Genomic DNA, 23,901 nt, shown 5'->3' with positions numbered 1-23,901 from the left:
GGGAAGAGATGCCATTGAGGTCGTTGGGAGAGGAAGTCCTCCAGTCAGCCCAGGGCATGACTTCAAGGACACAGCTTGGATTCAACCAAGACCGCAGACATTGAGATTGTCTGCCATGATTTTGTTCTCTCCCTCATTCTGCTACCACTTTCGGGGGGGTGGGGTGGGGGAGGGGAAGGAATTTGAATTGAGGGATTTATTGCAAAGTCTTCTGTCCATAAAGAGAGCTCCAGCTTTTCTGCTTCGTATTTCCTGTTCTGACCTTGGAGGGTTATCTGGAGTTTCGCGTTTGGACATTTTTACTAAGGCGTCTTCAGTACATGAGTTAAAAAGCCCTATACAGACTCAGCCCCGAGACGAACATGCCCGGCTGTGTGCCTCTGACGGTGTGAGGGTCTTCGTGGGGCAAAAGGACACACAGGCCGCTTATGTTCCTTCCTCCTGGCCTTTGGCTCAGCGGTCTGCCAGCAACCTTTATGGTGTGGGGAGGCATTTTTAGAACAAGACAGAATCCTTGCCCCTAAAGGGTTTATAACTTAGTTTGGGGGATAGTCAACATAAACAGTCTTGATTAAGGATGATTACATAGCCACAAATGCCAAATTCAAATATCCAAGTCACAAAAGTATTTTCTCTGGCTGGAATTAGCAGTATGGCTGTTAACACAGACCAAACATAGAATATGCATCCCTGTTTTCCCCATTTCATTGTAGGAACCAAGATAAATGTGAATTGCCCCCTTTCCACATCTCTGTGCAGAGGACACAAAGCCCTCTGGAGGGAGGGCTCCTCCCCAAGGCAGTGAAATGCTCTGAAGTGACTCAGACAAGGCGTCACTCCTCGGCACCACCTCGTTTTTATGGAAATGTAATAAACTTCAAATAGTAATAAGGAAAGCTGCAGAAGGAAAAAAGAAATTAAGAAAAGGGTAACATTTATTCCTGTGAAGGACAGAGGCCTTCACCTGCATCTTTGTCCTCAAAAACCATAAGCCATGGCCCAGACAACTAAAGAGGCCACCTAAACCCATGTTTATCCTGAACTCATTAACACGTGCTCTTACCAGAATGAGGTGAATCCTGGTTCTGGTGCTTCCTACACTCTCTACAGTGGTGACCTCAGCCCCATAGAGAGAGCAGATGGGCACCAGGCAGGTGGTGATGGAGAAGTGACTTCAGAGTTTGCACAATGAAGCCGAGAAGAATTGGCACAGTGACAGAAGCAGTTTCCAAAAAAGAAAAAGAAAACTGTATTTAGATGATTATAATACTAATTACTTTGACATGATTATAACTAGTTGAGTACATATTTAAGCTGGGCCATCACATAAGTGATTTTGAATTTGAGTATGGCTACCTAAAAATAAATATTCTATTACTTGGAATTAAGAAAGTCAATTCCTCCTCCAAACTATCTTGTTAAAAAAATATTTCAGGAGTTGAAATGGTTTCTATTTATTCCTATGCCCTTTTCAGTTTGTCACTTGTTCTGGCTGGTCAAATAATCAGCTGGTTACCCTTTCAACAATCTCTAGGTTATCTGTGAGCTTATAAAGATCCGGAGGATATGAGGAAGAGTTAAAAGAGACTCCCGTGAAGGCGAGTCATTCAGTAACTTCACCAGAGTGTCAACTCCATGGGGCGGGTAACTCTGTCTGGGCCCCAGGGCCTAGGAGGGGGGAAGCTTCAGAGACACTGGCTGAATGAGTAATGAGGATAACTGCGCATCTCCCCAAATGCTCAGGTTGCTGAAAGCACACGAAATTCCCTTTACCTCTCAAGGTGAGAATGAGAGACCTTACACTTGACCCTGGATGTGGTCATCCGTCTGCAGGAGGGTTACTAGAATGGGTGGAGAGCAGGCTTTTACACCTCTCTTGTGTCTGTCTTTTATTTTAATTCACACAAAGTCCGGACAGGGGAGGCACCTAAAAGGCACACAAATTATCAAAAATGGAAATATTTTAAACAACTAGAGACTCTCCAACACCACTTCTTTTAAACAAGGAAACCTAGAATGATTGGAAAAGAATATAATACAATTTTGGGTGTTTGGCCTGAAAAAAGAAAAAGAAATTTACAGCCATCCCTCACAAAATGCCTGAACTTTTGGTTCATTCATAGATTGATGTTGGGGTGAGCAGAGGGGATGTAGTGAATCAGAGCCGGTTGTCTGCGTGGTCATGGGTTGCTCCCCAATGCCGTCATGACATATTTATGGAGTTATATGAATGTGAAAATGTCAAAGTGGAGAGAATGGACATAAACAGGGTACTGACCATTTAGTTTCCAAGGACACTTTTCAAACTTTTTCTTTTGGTATTAAAAGAAATCAACATCTCCCAGGGTCCTTCCCTGGATGCTGGCTCCCACTTCTTGCCTCCTGGCAGGTGTAGATGTGTCTCCAAATCCGCCCCAGGACCAGCCAACAGGGGGCACCTGTCTTTACGCTGTGATTGAGGTTTGGGACTCAGCCTGAACAAACTCCAGGGAGCAGACCTGTCAGCCACACTTTGAGGCTGAACTCTGGTGAATTCAGGCTGACCCTGGCTCTCCAGAGCTCCCACTGGTCAAATCTGGGTTCCACGCAGGGTCTCGTTCTCACAGCTGGCCAGGCAGCTGGCCCTGGAGACCAAGGCAGGAAACTCAGCCACATGTGATACGACCAAGAGACTGAGTGTCCCCATAAACTTAAGTTTCTCAGAGTGAATCAGGTGTCTGGGAGTGGGGCTCAAAAATCCACATTTTAAACAAGATCTTCAGGTGATCATTATCCTTGCTCAAGTTCGGGAACCATCGTCATACACCATTCCATCTGTAAGGCAAGCCACTTACTTTACTCCAATCCTACCCACATTACAAAAGTTTGTCATGAGGCATGGTGAGAGGAAAAAGTTCTATAAATGCAAGGGAGATTGCAAAGTTTCTTGTTGGCCTCGCTTTCCCCCCAAAACAAAAGGATACAGTTTTTTCTCAGGTAGAACAATACATTTACTCAGGGTCTGAATCCTCTCAATGACCTGTGCAGAGGAAAGGATTATGTAGATCGAGGCAGTTTTCCCACAGCCCATTCTTTCTGAATAAGAACTATTTCGAATATGTTGATCTCGTATGCCTGAGCTGATCAAACACCCACTCTTGGCAATTATAAAATTATGTAACACTGATTGTATTTGGTTTTATTTTGGCAGGACAAATGTTTGGCTTTGTTTCAGAGGATAACCAACAAGGATTTGCATTCTAACACAACACTGGTTTCAGGAAAATAATAAAAGATTATGAAATGCTGAATATTATAAACTTTTAAAATTCTTGAGTTGACGCAGTTGAATAAAAGGGTTTTAACTCTCACCACTATCTGCAAAAGACACTCTTTGTTCTCTGTTCTTCCCTCATATTTGAAAAGTTAAGAAAACAAGACCTTGGCAGCAGTAGACAAATTTCCACATCCGCAGGAAAGCATCCCCATTTCCCGTCAGTGAGGGGATTCTAGAAAACTGGCCACGTCCTTAGGAGAGGAAACTTGGCCCAGGGGGAAGAACACAAACTTTGGGAGCAGACAGATGAACAGCAAGATCTCTCTGATGCCTGCTCATGAGGTGATCTTGGGCACATTACATAACTGCCTTGAGCCTTCGTTTCCTTGCACAGCCCCACGGTAGAGTGCGGGGCACGTGGGACTAGGATGCTCAGTTTCAACATTGGCAACCTCTTCCTCTTTGCCAGTGGTGCTGAAAACACGACCCTGGGTTGCCTTTCAGGCACAGTGTCAAGGACAGTGAAAAGCAAAGAGCACCTTCCATTCGTGGATTATGTCTTAGCTAAACCTCAAGAACTCAAAACAAAAGTGAGACCAGAAAATTATTTTGCTCATTCTCTTAAGTGATTTAAGAGTCCTTGCTTAAAGGAGCAATGTATTAAAGTGTGAACTAACTGAAATTTATTCCTGGCTTTCTGGTATGACTTCTATTCTTGCTGGTCAAAAGTTTTACAATTATTTGCAAACGATCTAAAGATTTTACACTGTTAATTAGTGTGTGTTTGTGTGTAGCGGCAGCGGTGGTGGTGGTACAGATGTTTAAGGAGACAGAGCTGGGGGAGGAAGTGGGGAGAAGAGAGAGATGCAGAAGATTGTAATAAAGAGAAGTCGGTGCCTAACACCTAAAGGAACTCAAAATCAGTTACAAAACGTAGTCTGAAGGCACCATAGAATCAGATGCTTTTCATCCAGGAATCCTAATACCTTGTACAAGTAGGATCTCTCTCTCCTCACGGAACTACAGATGCAGATTGATGGAGGTTTGTCACAGTCGTAGAGCAAGTCACCAGCTCACACCCCGCTCACTTCAACCTAATACCTTCTTTCTAACACGGTCTCTTTCTCTACATAAACCTAGAAATAACGATGTGGAAAACTTACCTGTCTTCCATTCACAAAGAAAACAAGCTCATCTGAGTCCATAGAACAGACATTATGACAAGATAATGGGCTGAAAGTCGTGAAATTATGTGGAAAGCACCTACGACTGCGTCCACCTGACAGACTCGGCGAGATGCTCCTGTGGGAGGAGGGACAGGGGACGGAGGGCAGCTCAAGAGGTCACTTTGGCCTGCACTCCTGTGTGTCCCGAGTTTGTTCCAAACAAACCCTGTCTATCTGGGCTCCCAACCCTTTTACTCCCCACCTTCCTCTGCTACCCCCACTCCCCTCCTCCCCTGGGCCAATCTGGAGCTTCAGTAGCAATCCAGTTCTTACACATGCACACTTCTCCCCACAATGGGGCGACCCACTGGGATAAAACGCTGTCTTACAGCCAGCAACAAGAACCTTCTTTAGTCAGTGAAATGGAACTAAATTAAGTCGTAATGCATTCAGGTGAGTTGTAGATGTTAAATGTATTTGTTTGTTAATTTGTGTTAATTACAAAACTAATGCATAGTTTTTAAAAATACAAAAGTGTGAAAAGTGAAAATCCTTCTTCCCAATTTTCAGACTTCAGAGTTAATTATGCTTCCTCTGTGCCCATACAGAATTTGCCCATGCACATATGACTCTATCTGTGTGTATACATGAATTATTTTTATTAGTTACTAAAAAGTGAATTCAAACTATTCATACTATTTTAAATTTGTTTTTTTCAAGTTTCTCAGGCTCTCTGTGCCTGTGAAATGGACAGAATAGTATCTCCCTTGGGGTTGAGAGGGTTACATCAGCTAATACACATAAAGTACTTACAACAGCACCTGGCACCTAGTAAGCGCTGAAGAAATGTTAACTAGTCTTATTATTGCCATCATTTATTAAACAGTCTTCTATGGATTTACATTAAGTTGTTTTCCACATTTCATTATTACAAATAATGCTGCAAGGAAAATCCTTGGGCTTTAGCTTGGCACATTTGAGCAAATATTTCTGTTGCACAAATTCCTAGCTCTGGAATTCCTGGGTGAAGGGCATGCACACTACTAGGTCCAACTAACTCACCTTCCAGAACGTGCACTAGTACGACGACTCATTATGGCAGAGTCTGCTTCCCTATAGCCTTCAGCAACACTGAGTATTAGCCATGCTTTCTGTTTTTCCAATGTGTGGGGGAACGACAGCTGGTAGTGGGCATTTCTCTTGTTAGAGTGAGGTTTTCCACCTTGCTCCACATTAGTGAATATTTGTATTTATTCTTCTGTCTTTGACTATTTTCTCCTCTTAGAGTCTTGTTGGTGGCTGTAAGAAGGCATTTTATCCCAGAGGGTCACCCCAGGGCAGGGAGAAGTGCGCATGTGTAAGAACTAGATAGAGACTGAAGCTCCAGATTGGCCCAAGGGAGGAGAGTGGGGGTAGCAGAGGAAGGTGGAGAGAAGGGTTTGGGAGCCCAGAGAGACAGGGTTCAGTTGGAGGAACACACTCAGAGTGCAGGGTGTTCCCTCCGACCCCTGTCCCTCCTCCCACGGGAGCATCTCAGGGAGTCCCTCATGTGGACACAGCCATGGGCACTTTCCACAGAACTTCACGACTTTCAGCCAATTATTTTGGCATAATGTCTCGTTCTATGGAGTCAGATGAGCTTGTTTTCTTTGTGAATGGAAGGTAACTTTTCTACATTGTTATTTCTAAGTTTATGTGGAGAATAGTTTGCATTTTTAACACATGATATAAAAACCTCCACTCACCTGCCCACTCCCATATACCCATTCACGTTCCTCTTGTCCCCAGTCTTCCACCTTTCCCTTTCCAGGTCCTGCCCAGCTGGCCAAACCACTCGCTACTACCCAGGAGTCTGTGTGTATTCTCACCTTGGGTCACTCTGCTTTCCACACAGAGTGGATAACCAGGTGCACTTCCCAAAGCTCTGCCCATCAGGAGAATTCCCCTCACCGCCTCTGAGTAGGGCTGTAGTGCAGACATTGCCCATATCTGGCTTATATGCACATACTGAGCCAACCCATATGTGAGCCAAGCTCAGACTCTTTCCTTCTCCATCAGCTTGTCATAAGGGACCTCTCGCCCCACCATGGAGTCATAGGTGTTACCGGGGGAGGAACCCCTCACCCCATCATGGGGCCACAGGTATGATCCAGGGAGAGACCTCTCACCCCACCATGGAGCCATAGGTATGAAGCAGGGGAGGGACCTCTCACCCCATCACGGGGCCACAGGTATGAACCAGGGGAGGGGCCTCTCACCCACCATGGGGCCAGAGGTGTGAACTGGGGGAGACAGGCTGATGCAACCCCAGTGGACGGCGGGGGTCTGGTTACCTGCTCATGCAGCTTGCTTGTCCCTTCATCCCTGCTTGCGCTTGATTCTCGAGGTACCCCTTCCATCTTACCCTATTGCTTCTGAGCTGGCTTCACGGCATTTGACACGATCCTCAAGTTATCTGTGTGCATGTTAAATTAGAGAAGCACTATGTGGCAGGAGACAGACATAAGGAGGGGTGGGAGTGACAGCCCCCTTCCAGGGAGACGACACGGGCAAAGAGAGAAAGAGAACAGGGAATCCAGGTGGTGACAGAGAGGGGTCATGGGACAATGCTGGAGAGATGGGCAGGGCCGGATTCACAGGGTGCATCTGCCATCTCAGGGATTTGGGACAGTGTTCTGGTGGGATGAACAGGAGCCGCTGGAAGGTTTCAGGCAAGGGCGAAACATGACCGTGCTGTGCGTGTGTCCATAAATTTATATGTTGCTTTGGCTTCACTGTGGAGAATGGTCTGGAGGGGAAGCAGAATGAATGCAGGGTGATCTGAGGAGACTACCGCAGGAGTCAGGGGAGAGAGAACCCCGGCCTTGAATAACATCGTAGCCATGGAAATCAAGACAGTGAGAGGCAGAGCTAAGAACTTTCCCTGAGGTGGGACTGACAGACTTAAGGCCTGACCACAGGCGTGCTCCGAGAGAATGGAGCATCTCGGATGACTCCCTGGTTTCTGGCTTAGCATCTCGTGGGTGGCTGTGCCGACAAGGAGATCTGTTTGGGACACATTAAGTTTGAGGTGCCTTTGAGACAGCAAGTGGCAATGAAAGGCAAGCACTGGGTTTTCGGAGCTGGATCTCGAGGGAGAGAGGCCCAAGTGCGGGTAGAAATTCAGCAGTCATCCCCAGCCACGGGGTGAAGGTCACCCGCCAGGGAGAGGGGGCGAGACGACGAGGGACCCTCGGCTCCCTCGGGAATTCCAACATTCACAGACCTGGGCCGGAGGAGGAGGAGTCGGCACAAAAGGGACAAAAAGGAGGCGCCCACCAAGGAGGGGGAGAAAGCAGAAGAATCGGAAACCTTGGGAAAGCTGGAGAAGTTGCGAGAATCCTAGGAACGTGCCCTCCTACGATGACCTGTGGCAGCACAGCACCGGGGTGAGCCTTTAGAGGGTGTCAGCTCCTGCTGCTTCCTGGCTCTGCATTTCACTTGGATTAAACGCCTCCATCCTCACAAGGGTCTCGAGGTTCGGGGTGACTGCCCCGTCCCCAGCCCTGCTCCAGGCACGCAGGCCCCAGTGCTGTCCCCCAGGGAGGCCAGGCACCCCCGCGGGGCCTCTGCTCTCGCCCCAGCAGCCTCTTCCTCCGGGTGCCTGCTCGGCTCAGGCCCTCACCACCCTCGTCCCTGACCTGTCCCCTGCAGCCTGCTCCCGGCCTCGCCCTGCTCTGCTGTCACTCGTTCCCTCGGCACCCACCAGCATCGACCATTCCCCACCATTTACTCACGTCTCGTGTTGCTTATTTTCTGTCTGTCTCCCCTGAACACAGTATCATCTCCACAAGGACAGGGATCTTTGCTGGGTTGTTTACTGCGATCTTATGGACCAGGACCGTGCCTGGCGCATGGTGGGTGCTCCGTAGTTGTCTGTGGTATCAATGAGAAAGCCTGCTCTTTACAGGGCTTTAACGTAACCACTGGTACCATGAGGAGAATGACCTTGGTCTCTAGTCAGAGCCCATTGAAGAGCCACTGCCGTCTTCCCCTGGCCCAGGAACAAGGGTCCCGAGTTGGGAGTGTTATCACACACCAGTCCCAGTCCTCTACCCCTCACAAGAGATGCTTCCCTCTGCTAGGAATGGAGATGGAGTGGTCCGGGGTGATGTCCTGCTGTGTAGCCCCCTTTCAGGTGTCCTGTCACTGAAGGCCATTGGGATAAATTTCTTAGGATTCTCACAACTTCTCAATCTTTCCCACCTTTTCCATTTCTCTGCCATATCTTTTTTTTCACACACCATAAAATTCACTGTTTGAAAGTGTACAATTCAGTGGTTTTTAGTATATTCACAGGGTGTACAGCCTCAGCAGTATCTAATTCCAGAACATTTCCATCACCCCCACAAAGAAACCCCCAACTCAATAGCAGTCACTGCCCCACCCCCTCTCCCCTCAGCCCCTGGCAACCACTAATCCGCCTCTGTCTCTATGAACTTCCTGTTCTGGACATTTCATACAGATGGATTCACACCACATGTGGCCTTTTGTGTCTGGCTTCTTTCACGTAGCGTAACATGTTCAAGGTGCGTCGTGCTGTGGCATGTACAGTGTTCCATCCTTAGTATGGCTGAATAATTGCCCCTTGTTTGGACAGTCTACATTTTGTCCAGCACATTTTGTTATCAGTTGGTACAGTTCTGTTGCTTCCACTCTTGGCTATTATGAATACCGCCATGAACATTTGTGTGCAAGCTTTTGTGTGAACCTATGTTTTCAGTTCTCTTGGGCATACACCTAGGAGTGGTCATATGATGATTCTATGTTTAATTTTTTGAGGACCTGCCAACCTGTTTTCCACAGCATCTGCACCACTTTCATTCTCCCCAGCAATGGACAAGGATTCCAAATTCTCCACATCCTTGTCAGCACTGACTCTAGTCCAACACTTTGATTCTAGCCATCCTACTGGGTATGAAATGGTGTCTCACTGTGGTTTTGATTTCCATTTCTTTAATGAATAATGAGTTTGAGCATCTTTTATTGTGCTTACTGGCCATTTATATACCTTCTTTGGAGAAATGTCTATTCTATTTCTTTGACCATTTTTAAATTGGGTTATTTATCTTCTTATTGTTGGCTGATTATAAGAATTCTTTTTATATATTCTGCACATTAAATCTTTATCAGATATATGGTTTGCAAATATTTTCTCTCATTCTGTGGTCTATCTTTTCAATTTCTTGTAGTGTCTTTTGAGGCATACAAAAAAAGTTTTTAGCTTTGATGAAGTCCAATTTATTTGTTTATTTTTGGTCTCACGGACTCTTTAGATCCAGTGCCAGGATCCATTCTGACAAGAAAAGGAGGGTGATGGCAGATGGGGACAAATGAGAAAATGACAAGTTTACAGTTCATACTACTAATACAAGTATTGAGAAAAAAAAATTGCCTTTCAGCAGACGGTATAATTTCTGTTGGTGGATACAAGCCAAGTATACATCACACAAGCCATCCTCTTCTATTCCATTCAGCTGGATGGATTTAAGGCACAGAGTAATGGAGAATATCACTCCAGAGGAAACTAGTTAGTATTTATGCCATTTAAAATATGATTTATAAATTGCTTAAGCATATATATCAAAATCTAAATGAAACATTTAAAATCAGCATCATATAAAAACAATATTCTGTGAAATGATTTTTAACTGTGAAGTTCGTCTTTTAGATCTAGCATCTTAGAGCGCAGAGACTGGACAGATTGCTTTGTTGGAAAAGTCACCCCTTTTTGCTCAGAAGTTTATATTTGACTCATATGAGTATATTCCAAGGAACATAGGATCCAGGTTCATCTCTTGGAATCTAGAATAAAAGAACAAATCTGGATGTTTGCAACTTGGAAAATGTTTGTGAGAGGCAAAAAGTAGCAAAATAGAGAATAGGATAAAAAGTTCCCAGAGGGTACCCAGGACAATGGGAGGTCTTGGAAGGACAGCCTGAGAATGTGGAGGGATCCAGGAGAGGACCGGAGGGGGGCAGCTATGAGGGTCATCTCACCCTTGAAGGGGGACAAGTGAAAAGTGGAGTCAGTCTCTGTGTTTCTCCAGAGTGAAGAGGTGACTCATGGGGCTTAGGAAAGGCTAGGGGGCTCCACAAGGAGCCAGCGTAGGAGGGGGTGCAGCAGGGGCTCCCCCCCCCAGTAGAAGGAATGACTTGTTTATAGTCGGAGAGGTCACTATGATCGTCATGACTTCCTCCACAGTTAAAATCTCGTCACTGAAAATGACCAAAGGCAGCTGAGACGTTTCTCGGCAGCGGTGTCACAGGAGGGACTCCTGCTATTGGGGTCGGGCCAGAGAGAGCCCTTCCCACTCCATGTTCAAACCAGGAACTGCCCACACCTTCCCAGTGCCCGTCTGTGGTGGAGGGAGAGAGACTGGTGGAGTGGCCCATATTCTTGGCCTGGGGGTCTTAGGTTCAGAGCACACTTCCTGAACTTCTGCTCCTGACCAAGGTGTTCTGGGAAGGGATCAAAACAAGGGAGGAACACACAACTGATGAATGAAGAACAACTTTCTTTCTCCAAATGCTGTAGACCTGAGCCCGACTGCGGGCCAGGCAGCGACGGGCTGATGACAAATGCAATCCAAGGGCCACTCTGCTCTTCTCCTGCTCAAATGCCCTTTTCTTCCATGGAAAGCCACCACGGTGGGTTAATGAAACTGACCACAAGGACAGGGGACAAAAATCTAGAATTTCATGAGCAGAACGTACCATTTCCGTGAACTTATCTTCACAGGCCATTCTAATCTTCTCTGGGGTCAGTGGACTATTGAGCTTCAAGGGTCCACGCAGGCCTCTCTCCTGTCGCGCTGCGTTCACCGCGTCATGGATGGCAAAAAACACCGAACACCCCAGGAACAGCCCAGGCTCTCCCAGACCCTGGGAGGGAAACAAGTCCACTAGACTGTGACTCTCCTCTGTATATGCATGTATATATACGGAGATGGGAATCTATAGGTACATATGTGTGTATATGCATACATCAAACATTCAGTATTACATATGTAACTGTTTGCTTTAGAAAAGTAATTTAATATTTTAACCCAGTATTCTCATTCTCAGGATTCCAGCCTAAGGAAATGATCTCAAATGGAGAAGGCAAATATAGGTGTGAAGATGATCACTGCAACGAAAAATCAGATAAAATCTGATGGTGATAGTAGTTTGTATTAGGCTGCAAGATTTGGAGTAATTTTTTAAAATTTATAATGTTGTTAAATAATTTTATAATTAAAATGTTTAATAGGGCTTTTTCTTCAACAATCCTGGTAAAAACCCCAAACAACCAAGAGCTGAATGAAGCCCACTGCCCCCCCGACACAGATATCACACAAACGTGCATTTACTCCTCGAGCATGGCTTACCTTAGACGAATACAGAGTATTTGCGTTTTCAGAAGGAGGCAAAAAAGAAATGTGCAGCTCTGTAGGGACGTCACAGATGGCCGGGATTTTATATTGGTTTGGACCACGGGTGTACAGGACACCCTGAGGAGAATACTTCAGTTCCTCTATTGTATAGAGTCCCATGCCTTGAATAAACGCGCCTTCAACCTGAGGGAAGAAAAAACCAAAATTTCCAGATGAGAAAATACAGTCAACAGTAGCATTTCACTTCATGCTGTTGTTTGAATTTTTAAAATACCATTTAAGAGGGTTTTCAGCATGTCTTGAAGCATGTCTCCAAAATTTACTTAAAAGTTTACTGAAAAGCATTTCTAACATCTTATTCAGCACTAAGTTCAAAGTCAAAAGACTTGAGTTTGAATCTCAGTTTGGCACTAAAATTATAGCCTGGAGCCCAAACGCCCTCATTTTTCCTGCTTGGGGACAGGCGACACCCTCTCTGCGGATCTGCCCACAGCCCCGAGCACAGAGGCTCCCAGGGCTGAGAATCCGGTCCTGTCATCCACCATCCTTGCTCCCGAGCTGGCGGGCCTCACGTCTCTGGACGCAGTTTCTTTGCTTGTAACAGGAAGGGTTTGAACCGTGTGCTCTCTAAGCTTCCACTACAGCTGTAAAATGCTCCGGTTCTCAGAGGTTTGCACGCGGCCAAAATTACCTGTCCACTCGTTTTTCTGACTTCTGGGTCTCTTCTTCCTTTACTTCCTTCCCGGGGCCATAGTGCCCCCCCACCCCCACTCTCCATCCTCACTTCTGTCTACTGGCAGGATGTTCTTCTCTACCACGAGGTTAGAGGAATCTTCCTAAAAGTCCAGACCACGCCCCGGGCCAGTCACCTCCACCTACTTAGGTGCCTGTGTTCGTAGAGCCTCCACCAACCCGCCCTCTCTCATTCTCCCCCTCAGCCTCACGGCCACGCCGCTGACACAGGCGCTCACCACTGTCATCAGCCCTCTCCTCAGCCGTGAACACACAGGTGCTGCATTTCACCTCTTTCTCCGTTGGTGCCTCCACTCCCCACCCAGAAAGCCTTTCCCTGTTCATTCCTTGACTCCCTTGTCCACGCCCACCTTCTCCCTGAAGCCTGCTTGACTTCTCCAACCCACACATTCTCCCCATTCTCCAGCAACACAGGCGAGATCAGAGGGAGACTGCCCCAGATTATGTTCTCAATGGAGGTAGTGAGCGGAATGGCCCACAGGTGCGGGCAGGTAAAGACAGTGAGTGAGGCTTCCAGGTGGGTCTTGCATCCTAGAAGGAGAGCATGACTCTCTAAAGAGGCAGCCAGTTCACTTGTCCTCGTGGAAATGGAGCTCCAGTGAACTTGCTGTGTCCCAAGAGATGCTAGACATTTGAATACGTATGTAAAACAGCCTGTGATTTCTCAATCTTGCCAATTATTTCAAATTTAAACAAAAAATGTCTGCGGACAAAACAGACTACCTACCAATAGCTACTGCTGTAACTGTGTGATGTTGTTATCCCAGCCCAACTGTACGTTCCTCGAAGCTCAAGTCAGTCACACGCCCAAGGCTCGGCGCTCAGCACAACATTCTGCTTCTACCCCAAGGTGTGGGCTCGTTTTGTCACCTCCAGGCTCAGTCTTGCCTCGTTCAAGCTCCCCAATCACAGACTGTATGTTTCTTCAAAAACTACCTAAAACACCCTAGTTTCCTTCCTAATTTTAAACAATAAGAGGTGTGAGTTCTGTGGCTGGCCTGAATAGAAAGATTCTCATGACAGGGTAGAAAGATACGATGATGACCAAGCCAGATGGAAGGTTTTCCCTGCAGATCCCACAGCAGCTCTGGCTTTACAGAGAGGAAGGAGGCAGATCAGTGTACATACCTGACCTCTGTCAAGGGCTGGATTTATACTGTAGCCAATATCCATGACAATGTCTGTTCTGATGTTCTAGTAATAAAAAAAATTAAAATGTTTATTTTAATGAATACAACTTATGGAGAAAAAGCTGAGAAACAGTTCCTGCCAGGATGACATTGGTATAGAACCTTTCTTTGGGCCACATTATATTGCTGAAGAAAGAAGCAACAAAGATTTTATTGCCTTACAAAGTTTATTATGTATAACTGTCAAAGTTACATAAATACTCAACTGGCTTAAGCACTGATTTTTTTTTCTCTTGGAAACAATGGAAGAGAAAAATATTTACTTGACTTTGAGTCCAGCTGAGTGTTGCAACATACTGAGTTTAATCCACAGCAACAGACATAACATGACACAGAAAACACTGATGGCCCTCAGGACCCTGGTTGAGAAACACTGTGGCTCCCACCCAACCCAACAGCCAGAGTCCAGGCGGCTGGGTGATGTTTACTGAAACACAGAACTGGGTGCATCAGCAAAAACGTCTTTCAACTGCTATCTGCCGTTCTAGATTTTTCATTTTTAAAGCAGAAGATAAAATAAATCTGACAGTACAACTTGGTGACCAAAAGTTTCCTGATAAGTTTCTCAGCATTTCTCCTACAAGTGAGGAGGAATACAGCAGGCCCCGCCAGGCTGCTGGTAACACCTTTGCTCTCCAGCAAGTCTGTCTCTTCTTTTATGTGACATAGTGGCTTCTGCCATGGCAAACAGATTCTACTTACGGTCATTAATGGAACAAAGGAAACCCAAGAGTTTCCTTATTTGATCTGGGACTTTCATCAAACAGTTTTCTCAAGAAAATTGGAGAGTGATCCAGAACGTTTTACTAAAATAAAAAATCAGGCACTCCCCTCTCTTATTTAAAGACACGGTGAAAACTGTCAAGTTCTCTTTGACACCATTTAGCAAGGCTGGCTTTCCAGGAGACCAGTGGCCTCAGCTGGAGGTGAGGGCAGGTGCTCTCAAGGCTGCAGTGTTAGTGAATGTTTTGTGTCAAAGCTGTGGACTTACTACCGTTTGTCACTGTCGTTTGATAGGGCTGGAGAGAGATGTTCCAGGTTGTGGTAGCCAGCCTCCAAGATGGCCTTCAAGGATCCCCACCTCCTGGTATTCACACCCTTATGTGGCCCTCTCCCACACTCTACCAGGGTGGTTTGTGTGACCAGCAGGATATGGCAGAAGTGACAGTGCGTCACCCCAATACTAGGCTATAAAAGACTGTGGCTTCTGTCGCTTCTGTCATGGGTGCTCTCTCACTTGCTCATACTCTCTCTATTTTTCTTTGGACCAGTTTCCATGGTGGGCGGACAGCTTTCATGTTCTGAGGACACTGCAGCATCCTACAGAGAGGTCTACGTGGTAAACAGTGGAGACCTCCAGCCAACAGCCGTGTGATGGAGCTTGGAATTGGGTTCTCCAGCCACCTGGAGATGGTTGCTTGACGGCAACCTCATGAGAAATCCTGCGCCAGAATCACCCAGACAAGCCACTCGAGATTCCTAACCCTCAGGAATGGTGTCAGGTAACACACATTTGCTATTTTCAGCTGCCAAGTTTGGGGATAATTTTTTACACAGCAATAGATAACTAATATATAGCTGCAAGTTCACAGCGAGGGAAATTTTGCAGGAATGAGAGCAATTCTGCCAACATGAGGAGAATGACTGAGAAACAGCTTCCAGAGAGGGCCCCCTTTTGCCTAGGGGTGATGCCCAATCCAAGCTACAGACCTAGCTTTTATGAAGGCATCTGGGAAGACTATTTAGCACATCTCTTAAGACTGTTCAATTAAGTTATAGGAACACACCTTAAAATTTCACAGCAAGGCTAATTACTACCTCGTTCTTAGAATTTAACAAGGCCAAAGCATATATAAGACATCAGAAAACCCAAATGAGTACGTTGACACCAGCTTTTTCATTGAAGGAGAAGAAATGCAGGCATCAGCATGAGAGAACCTTCTAGCAAACTCTCTAACATCTAACTCCCGAACAGCCAACACAGGACACCTACTTTGGCGTGAAAACCATGCTTAAAGCAATCACTGTTTTGCCCTCATCCAAAGTTCCCTAAAGCTGATCCATTCTGAGTTAGAACCCGGACAAGCCAGACTTGAATGAGCAGGTTCAATAAAGGTGTAGATAATTTCAAAGATTAGGCTGATTATAGTTTAAAAAACACACATGATGGACACACATTAAATGAAAACTTATATCTGAGCACAGTTCAAGATGTAGTCACAAAGGATGTTTGGAAATACCAAGAACTAGAGCTTCCTTCTGGGTAGGTTTTCGGACAGATAATCAGATGACAGCTGTGAGGGCATCACAGTCCCATTTAATGTATTGATGATCATTTATTATTATTGACAGTGGCCAGTAAGTGGCTTTGTTTACCCTCAAAGGCCCAGCTACAAGAGGAGAAGCTGCATGAGTCCATGAAGGAGGAATGTGTGTGTCTGAGTGTGTGTGTGCGTCTCCTCCTAGCATCCTTTAAAAGCATAAAGATGCTCTTAAAACAAAAAGAGCAGGACCTAGCTGGATAAAAGATATCGAAAGCTGGCCACTAGCTTCCCCGGGCTGGCCCGTGGTCCTTGTTAGCAGATATGCTCATGAACTCCTCTAAGAAGGTCATATGATGGCAGCTCACAGAAGAGGTCAGGATTTCTGGTTGTCCCAGCAGTCTACAAGACGCTCCCTTTAGGCTGTGCTGCTTCCTTTAAGCGGTTTCTTTCCTGATTCCATGTAAAAGCACCAGGGAAATAAAGAAGAAAGGCCACTGGTATTTTCCATGGAAGTAACCCTGGCATCAAGGCAACAGCTGAGCTTCTAGTCCTTCTGCGGACACAGAGAAATTACCCCTAGGCCAAAGACATGGCGTTTATATGATGCACAGATTGATGGCAAATGCGGAATTGAGGTGTATCTAGGGCACAACTCAAAGACCCTCCCCGTTGGTACTGACCTTATGAGCACCTGTCAGGCAGTCTATTTCCACCTCGGAACAGGCAGCTCCAAAAACAAAGTACTCGAAAGGATGGCCTTCGCCTGTCTCCCAGTTCATGTTTGCCTCATAACCCCTGGAGGAAACAGAATTCTTGAGGAGTGTTGTTAAGTGATCAAGTCCCCTAATTGCAGACCATGATGATTAAACAGACCCCTTAGGGGCTGTGCTCAATTTCTATCCACAGCAAACCAGAGGAGGACACTTGCGCAATGATGGGCCAGCACATAATGCACGCAGTCAACCTATGAATAAATACATATTGACTTCTTTCTTATTAAACTTGCTTTGTCTGATAAAAGTATCCGATCGCTCCCTACCAATGACTCCTTACGCCTGGAAGTTAGCTGCTGACTGTATGATTATCTGTCCTATTGCTTTCAGCTAATTGGATCATGTAATCCTGTTGTCATCAGATTTGGGGAATTCAACCTGCATCTTACACCAAACACCACTTCAATGGTGCGCACTTGCCCGTTCCTCTGTCTTTCCGCCTCCAGCAGTCAGCCTCTAAGTAAAGGATCAGGCCCTTGCCTCTCATTCTTTGCCACTGCTGTGGTCTCCCTGGCCTGCTCTGCTCCCAGCTCTCCTCTAAGGACACCAAGTGAACGAGCTGGTAAAAGAGGAGCACAGGCCAGCAGCTCGCCAGCCCTTTCCACCCTGCTCTCCTCTGCTCCCCACAGCCTGTAGGGAGCCATGAACAATGCTTCCGGTGCTTACTCCTGAGAGCCAGCCAGGGCCCTGGGACTCCCAGGACAACTGGCAAAGTGACAAAATCAGGTAAGACTCTCCGTATCACCCTGCTCGCTGATGGCCTTCACTCTCCATTAAAATAATTTGATAAATTGTTTCCCAAAGCATCTGAGTTCCAGTTGTTCCACACCTTGACAACATACAGTTATTGTCAAATTTGCTATTCTTTGCCAATCTAGACGGCGTGAAATGGTATCTATCTTATTATGGGTTTCATTTGCATTTCCTCACCTTTGTTTCTTAATTTAAGGGATACACCAAGTTTCCAACAAAAGGTCAAACACTCTGTGGGTTCCAAGCACCAACCCCCAGAGAACCCTCCAGAACTGCCCACTACAACTTGAATCATCAATTCAGCTGCATTTTATTTGCACGCCTATTTTTCCCAACAAAAACCCTTCTGGATATTTGGATTAAGTAGCAGCCAAATGTTCTTTCTAACAGTGGGTTAATGGAAGGTACAAATCAGTTTTTGCCAAAACTGCAAACGGAAGTGAAACTCTTCCTCCAGAGCCCACCGCTGGTTTCCACAGGACGTTGTGAAGGGTCTCTGTACCTGAAGTATCCAGTCGCCGAGAGACTAATGCTTTCGTCAAAAGCGGCCTGCGCCTGTGAAAGAAGAGTGAACGTGACGCAGTGAGCATGTTCAGAGTAAGAACCACCCGAGACCTCAATTGTACTGTTAGTATCTGTTCAAGAAAGCCATCAGTAGTCATAACTAGGAAGGACCAGGAGCAATTTACTCCTCCCAGCATTCTCCACCTCCACAGGCCTGGTGGTTCACTGCTTGCAGTGACAGCGTCGCTCAATGCATCTGATCATAATAAAGGACTCCTGCTGTGTTACACTATAGACCGGACTGCAGTGGGCAATGCGGGTTCTGCTTATGAAGAATTTCACTCAGTCATCTGGAAAGACTTAGCCCGTTACCATGGAACATGTCGGGAAACAATGCGTGGTTGGATGTTTAATTCTAATATCACATATCCATAACAGTCTTAGGAGAGGGGTATAATTTTGCTAAATTATACCAGTTACATCAAAGGTTCTCCTGACTCTGCAGTGCACACAGTTCCCTAATATACAGAAAAATGGAGTTTAGGTCCATGTCCCCAAGTCTGAGAATGGAAAACATGAGAAGTGCAACCATTACAGGAGAAAGTAGGCTGAAGGGTAACATTTCACGACAGGGGAGGACCGACTCTCTTGCACTGCATCTCTCTCCAGCTTTCTCCAACCAGACTCTCTCAGCCCTCCTGGGCCCAGGCAGCCCAGGCAGAGGGCAAAAATAAAGACGCCCAGAAAGGACTGAGAGCTCCCACAATATGAGTTATCAAATGAGTCCTAACTCTGTGGAATAGCAGGAGCCATTTCTAAGTAAGACTCCTCAAATGTTATTTCCTCCAGACCAATGCTACTAATGTGACATTCTAGAACAGTCAGCGTGACACATACTCCCAGCCTTTATTGATACTCATTCCATACCATCTAGTACTTTAGAACTTATTACTCTGAAAAGTTTGCTAGCTGACTTTAGAATGTGGGTCTTCTCTTCCAACTAGATTGCAAGTAGATCCAAGGAAGCAGTGGAGTGTTTCCATTCCATTCAGTGCCCACTCCTGGTGGAATGTACGCCCAATGGCTCGGTCTCCTATTTCTAAATGAGCACTTACATGATTTCTACTTTTATAGAAGGATTCTGGTGTTGTCTTCCCATTTTAGAAACAGTGGAACCCAACAAAGGAGAACAGATTTACAGCTATCATCTAGAAAATACCTAGGTTCCATAGGAAGAAACATTAATTAATTCTTGCTTAAAACAGGACAGAAGAACCATCTTTTTCTCTAATAGAGAATTTTCCTAGATGTAAGAGTTCCTCCACCATCATGATAAGATTTCCACATGCCAAGAGCCAAAGGGCCCCTATGTATCACTATGTAACTGTAGTGCCTTTCAAAGCCCTTTCTACCAGTATTTAATTCTCACATCTCTCTCTCACTCTCCCCACTCTTTTTTTTTTTTTCTGACATGAAACACAGAACAACAGTGATTCTCACCCAATCCTTCCACGTGCCATGAGGATTCTTGCTGATGATGGGTTCAAGGCGTTTTAGAAGAGTTTGACAAGCATCCTAGGGATTATTTTTTAGTTAAAATTATGATCATAATTTCATGCAAACACCAATTTCAAAACCACATGATATATGCCATTACATCAGCTTATTTGAAAACCTGTGGGAATACGGAGAAGGAGGAGACCAGCCCTGGAGAAGGTGATGTGAAGGTTGCACGGGGTGGGGGGAAGGGTTAGCTGGTCTTAAAGACGGGCCCCTAGGAGAGGGGCCTTGTAGCCACGCTGAGAGGTCAGGAACTAACAGAAAAACTGTTGGCAAACCACCGGCCACTGTTTTAAACTCAGCACAGATTTACTTTGTGGGAAAGCCCGCCTTGGCAGTGTGCAGCCAGGGGAAAGGCGATGGAACCAGGGCGCAGGGAAGAGCCTTGTGATGGCGCTGGCAGGAGGTGTGCATCTGGGTCACAGCTGCCAAGTAACCGCCACGGGGAAGTGGAAAGACACAGAGACATTTCTGAGTAGAACTGAACCGACCTGCTGACCAGTGAGATGTCAGGAGGGAGGGAGAAAAGAGGGGGCATTTCCAGCTCAGGGGAGCCGCTGGGGGCTGCAGCACCAACAGGCCCTAGACGGGGCTGGGTCCAGGCTGGCGGGGGTGGCGTCACCGAGACGAGTGGGAGGGAGATAAGAGCCGGATTCATTCTTAGCATCTTCTGAGCTCCACCCCAGTACTTGGCCCTGATGGGTTAACGATTTGGAGGCCACTGCCATGATTTTTACCTTCACTGCCAACCCATTGAGATCCGCCACCAAGGATGCTCCAGAGGGATTTGTATTAGGGACGGTTTCCGTGCTGGTTCCACGCAGGTGGACACTAGACATCGGCATCCTTAATTCACGACTGGCCACCTGGATTTCAGAAGACAGTTTCTTTTCAAGCACTTTGCCTACTCATAGACCCGAGCACGTGCCCAGGCGGTAGCAGGTGTGTGAAGCCCTCATGCACGAAGGGGACAAGAGGACAGAACCATGAATTCCTCCAGCCACGAAAGCTCCTCTTTCTAAACACCCTGTCGCTAGTCTGGACCCCAAGTCCTGAGCACACATCTTTTTCTCTGACATTCTTATGTGTGATAACTCAGGAAGAGGAGGCGAGGCCACAAGCCAAGGCAGGAGGAAATGCCGCATGTCTTCATCAACATGAAATCAGCCCCTTGGAGGCCTCTCCTACGCCACACTCTGCAAATTCTAGCAAAGCCCACCTTATCAGACAGGACATGCCTTATCCACATTTCTGGAGATGCTCCAGGAAAAGAGTGCCTCTTGTGACAAAGGACAATGGCCTTGGAAAAGCAGCAGCACCACGCGTGATCACAGAAGGAAATGGTGCTGGCGCCACTCGCTAACCCAATGACTTAGTTGGCTCTTTGTTCTTCCTTTGTTTTAGTGCTGGGAACAAAATCACATTGCTAACTTCACCTCATCCAAAATTCTCCTCTTTCCCGCAATCAATATAGCTCAATAGAGTTTGCCCACAATGCGACAAGGACACAGGCATACAGATCCCTTCCACATCATTGGCTTTCAGAAGACTGTCTACACAGAGTGCAGGGACTTAGAACAAAGGTCTCTGGTGGCCCCATATGGAAAACACTGAAGTCTCACCCCTAAAATGGGGAACATACGACCAGATAACTCTGAAGTGGCTGATAACACGCAAGAAAATATATATTCAATATCTCTATAATGAGAAGAATGCAAATCAAGGCAATAATGAGATACTATCCTTCACCTATCAAATTTTTCTAAGATTTTTTTTAACAATCTGTAACATACACTGTTGGTTAGTGGTGTAATGAGACGGATACCTTTTGGAAAACAATTTGGTAATATGTGTCAAATGATTAAAAATACACTCTGTGACCCAGTAATTCCACTTCTGGGAATCTATTTTAAAAATAATCATTGATCCGCTCACAGGTTTATGGACAAAAATATTCACTGAAGTGTTCAACAACCGGGAATGGTTAAGTAAATTATACGAACACCCACATGCAGCCATTAACCATAATGATTGCAAAGAATTCTTAATCACAGGAGGAAGTGCTCACTCTGTGTAAGGACCAGGGGAAAAGCCAGGATACAAAATTATATAAACAGCATGTTAGTGAATTTTTGGAAAAAAAAAAAAACACTACGGAAAGACCTCCAAACAGTGATTATCAAGAAGTGGTGGAATGGTGCAGGGTAATTTTAAAAAATATATTGCCTCTTCCACATGTTTATAATCTGTAACATTACTATTATAATTAGCAATATAGAAACAGTAGCTAGTTGCTAAAGTGAACAAGCCAAAAGAAAACTGGTAACGTTTGGTTAGAAATATCAAATGTGATATATTATCAATTGTTCAGAGTCCTTACTATAAAAAGGGCAAGAAATAAGCAACACAACAGAATTTAGACATCTTTTTATTACCCAACAAAGGTTCAAAAAAGACAACACTCTTGTTGCTATATCCAAAGGAAAGCAACAAACAGCCACCCAACCTGCTTTAGCGATAAGACAACCTGAGACCCTTCTGCTGAATTTTTAGAAGGGTCAGTTACAAAACTGGCTTGTTTACCAGTTTCTGCTAATAGCGCTAACAGCCTAAGCTGTCAAGGCGAGAGTCTCCTACCCTTTTTAGTTTGGAACAGAAAGTGTACATCCACAGTTTCTCTCTCACATACACGTCTACAAGCACACACCCAATTTAACCCAATTATTTGCATTCTTACCTGGATCATCTTAGTGTGGACGCCCTGCCCCATCTCGATTCCACCGTGAGTCACCAGTGCAGACCCATCAAGATAAATGTGAACCAGGGCAGCAGCCTAAGCAAAAAAAGATGACAACGGTTTCATGATCTTTCTGAAGGATATTATCATATGCTTGTCAATTACACTTTCCCTGGAAACGATCCCTTTTTTTCCACTCCCTGCCCACATATACACAGATGCTTCTCCCATCGCCCTGAGAGGGCTGAGCAGATCAGGGCGGGGGCTGCCTCATGATCCCCCCACAAGAGGCCAGGTTATCGCTGGACGGCTTTGAGTCTGGGGCAGGACGATGCTCCTTAAGCTACTATTTCCTCAGGAGGCATTTGAGCCCACTGGCGCCTTCAAGGATCCCTCTGACCAGGGTGGACAACAATTCAGGTGTGGGGTTTTGGGCAGGGAGGGTGGGTGTTAGTTTTAAAATGCAAAGGTAAGTGAAGATAGGCTGGTGAGAGGGAGAATTGTTTATGTGAACACATATTCCCCTAGCTGTAGGGATCTGTCCAAATAAGGTGGGACAGATAGACATTAATGTCCTCCTGCAAACTGAGCTAAGCCCCCCTAAATCATCTTGGCCAAGAACGACAGGGCTTTAGAGTTGGAGGGGAACTTGGAAGTAATCTTATCTAACTGTAGAGCTCCCCACGGGGATCCAGAAGGAACGAAACTAACAGAATTAAACGCTGCTGTAATCAGAAACAGCCACACTCCGGGCTAAACGTGCTTTACAATCAATAAGAACGTGCCTCCTGTCAAGTCTGCCCCTGCTAAGCTGGGGGGGGTGTGGAGACGTCCCAGGAGGCTGCGGAAAACAAGGACGCTGCTTCACTGTGAGTCTCCAGGGCAAGAGCAACGTGAACAGCATCCGGTCACAGAGAAGATGCTTCTGATGGCGCCACTGGGTTCAGCAGGGCCTGCAAGGCACACCTTTGCAGCTGCTCAGCTGGGAAGTGGCCACCTCACAGATGCGGTCTGGGGCAGCCAGGGGTCACTGAGAGCTCTGCCAGCGAGGCTTTTCAACATCTACGCTTCTATGCAGAGTGGCACAATCACCGAGGATTTGTAAAGGCAGTCTCTTCAGAAAATTCTGGTAACGCTAATTCCCATTTAACAAGGCTAAAATTTTAGTAAGCCTTAATTACTCCCTTAGATTCCTTGTAAACTCTGGTCATAAGTAAAGTCAATGGACTTGCATGTCAATCACCAAATACGCCCCAGGAAAGGAAGGACGCCTTCCTAGATCCATTCTCTGTCCCCCAGATGGACCTCACAGCCACCTGTGGGCCGTGGGCCACATTTGGAGGATCGCCTCCTTATCAGTATCCAAAGATTCACATTACTCCAGTGAATGACAAGCAGAAGCCTCTGCCATTCCAAATAAGACACCTCTGATGGTGAAAATGGGCATTACTTATCTGGTTGGCAGGTGTGAATCAGGTGTGTATTGGGACAATGGGGACAAAGGGAACCCTTTCTCTGAAGACAAGGACA

General features: G+C 46.0%; 1 protein-coding gene and 1 pseudogene across 2 annotated transcripts in view; both read right to left on the bottom strand.

Moving 5' to 3' along the window:
- LOC106800119 (shugoshin 2-like) overlaps positions 1-6,821 on the bottom strand; it is a 35,687-nt pseudogene extending 28,866 nt beyond the window's left edge. Inside the window, exon 1 of the transcript XR_015553087.1 lies at positions 6,756-6,821. The product of XR_015553087.1 is annotated as a shugoshin 2-like (transcript). The remainder of the gene's footprint in view (positions 1-6,755) is intronic.
- A 2,050-nt stretch (positions 6,822-8,871) lies between these two features.
- Positions 8,872-22,496, bottom strand: LOC106800047 (aldehyde oxidase 1-like). Its single transcript, XM_087435739.1, has 9 exons — positions 22,372-22,496; positions 20,372-20,500; positions 19,575-19,649; positions 18,073-18,125; positions 16,725-16,839; positions 13,719-13,784; positions 11,832-12,020; positions 11,179-11,346; positions 8,872-10,266 (listed from the first exon to the last, which is right to left on the bottom strand). The coding sequence occupies exons 1-9, from the start codon at positions 22,402-22,404 to the stop codon at positions 10,216-10,218; spliced, it is 879 nt and encodes a 292-aa protein (XP_087291865.1). The 5' UTR covers positions 22,405-22,496; the 3' UTR covers positions 8,872-10,215.
- Positions 22,497-23,901: the final 1,405 nt, after the last annotated feature.

Source organism: Ceratotherium simum, chromosome 9 (assembly GCF_057802395.1).
Source record: "Ceratotherium simum simum isolate JZ-2026a chromosome 9, ASM5780239v1, whole genome shotgun sequence".
Taxonomy (NCBI): domain Eukaryota; kingdom Metazoa; phylum Chordata; class Mammalia; order Perissodactyla; family Rhinocerotidae; genus Ceratotherium; species Ceratotherium simum.
Note: the sequence above shows the minus strand (reverse complement) of the source record. Positions and strands in the feature narration are given on the sequence as shown.

Excerpts from the sequence above, each read along its gene's own strand:
- LOC106800047 (XM_087435739.1), bottom strand. The coding sequence starts at position 22,404 with ATGGGGCAGGGCGTCCACACTAAGATGATCCAG. Across the intron at positions 16,840-18,072 it reads TCGGCGACTGGATACTTCAG|GGGTTATGAGGCAAACATGA; the intron begins GTACAGAGACCC and ends TGTTTCCTCCAG. Across the intron at positions 13,785-16,724 it reads GCCTGACAGGTGCTCATAAG|AACATCAGAACAGACATTGT; the intron begins GTCAGTACCAAC and ends TTTTATTACTAG.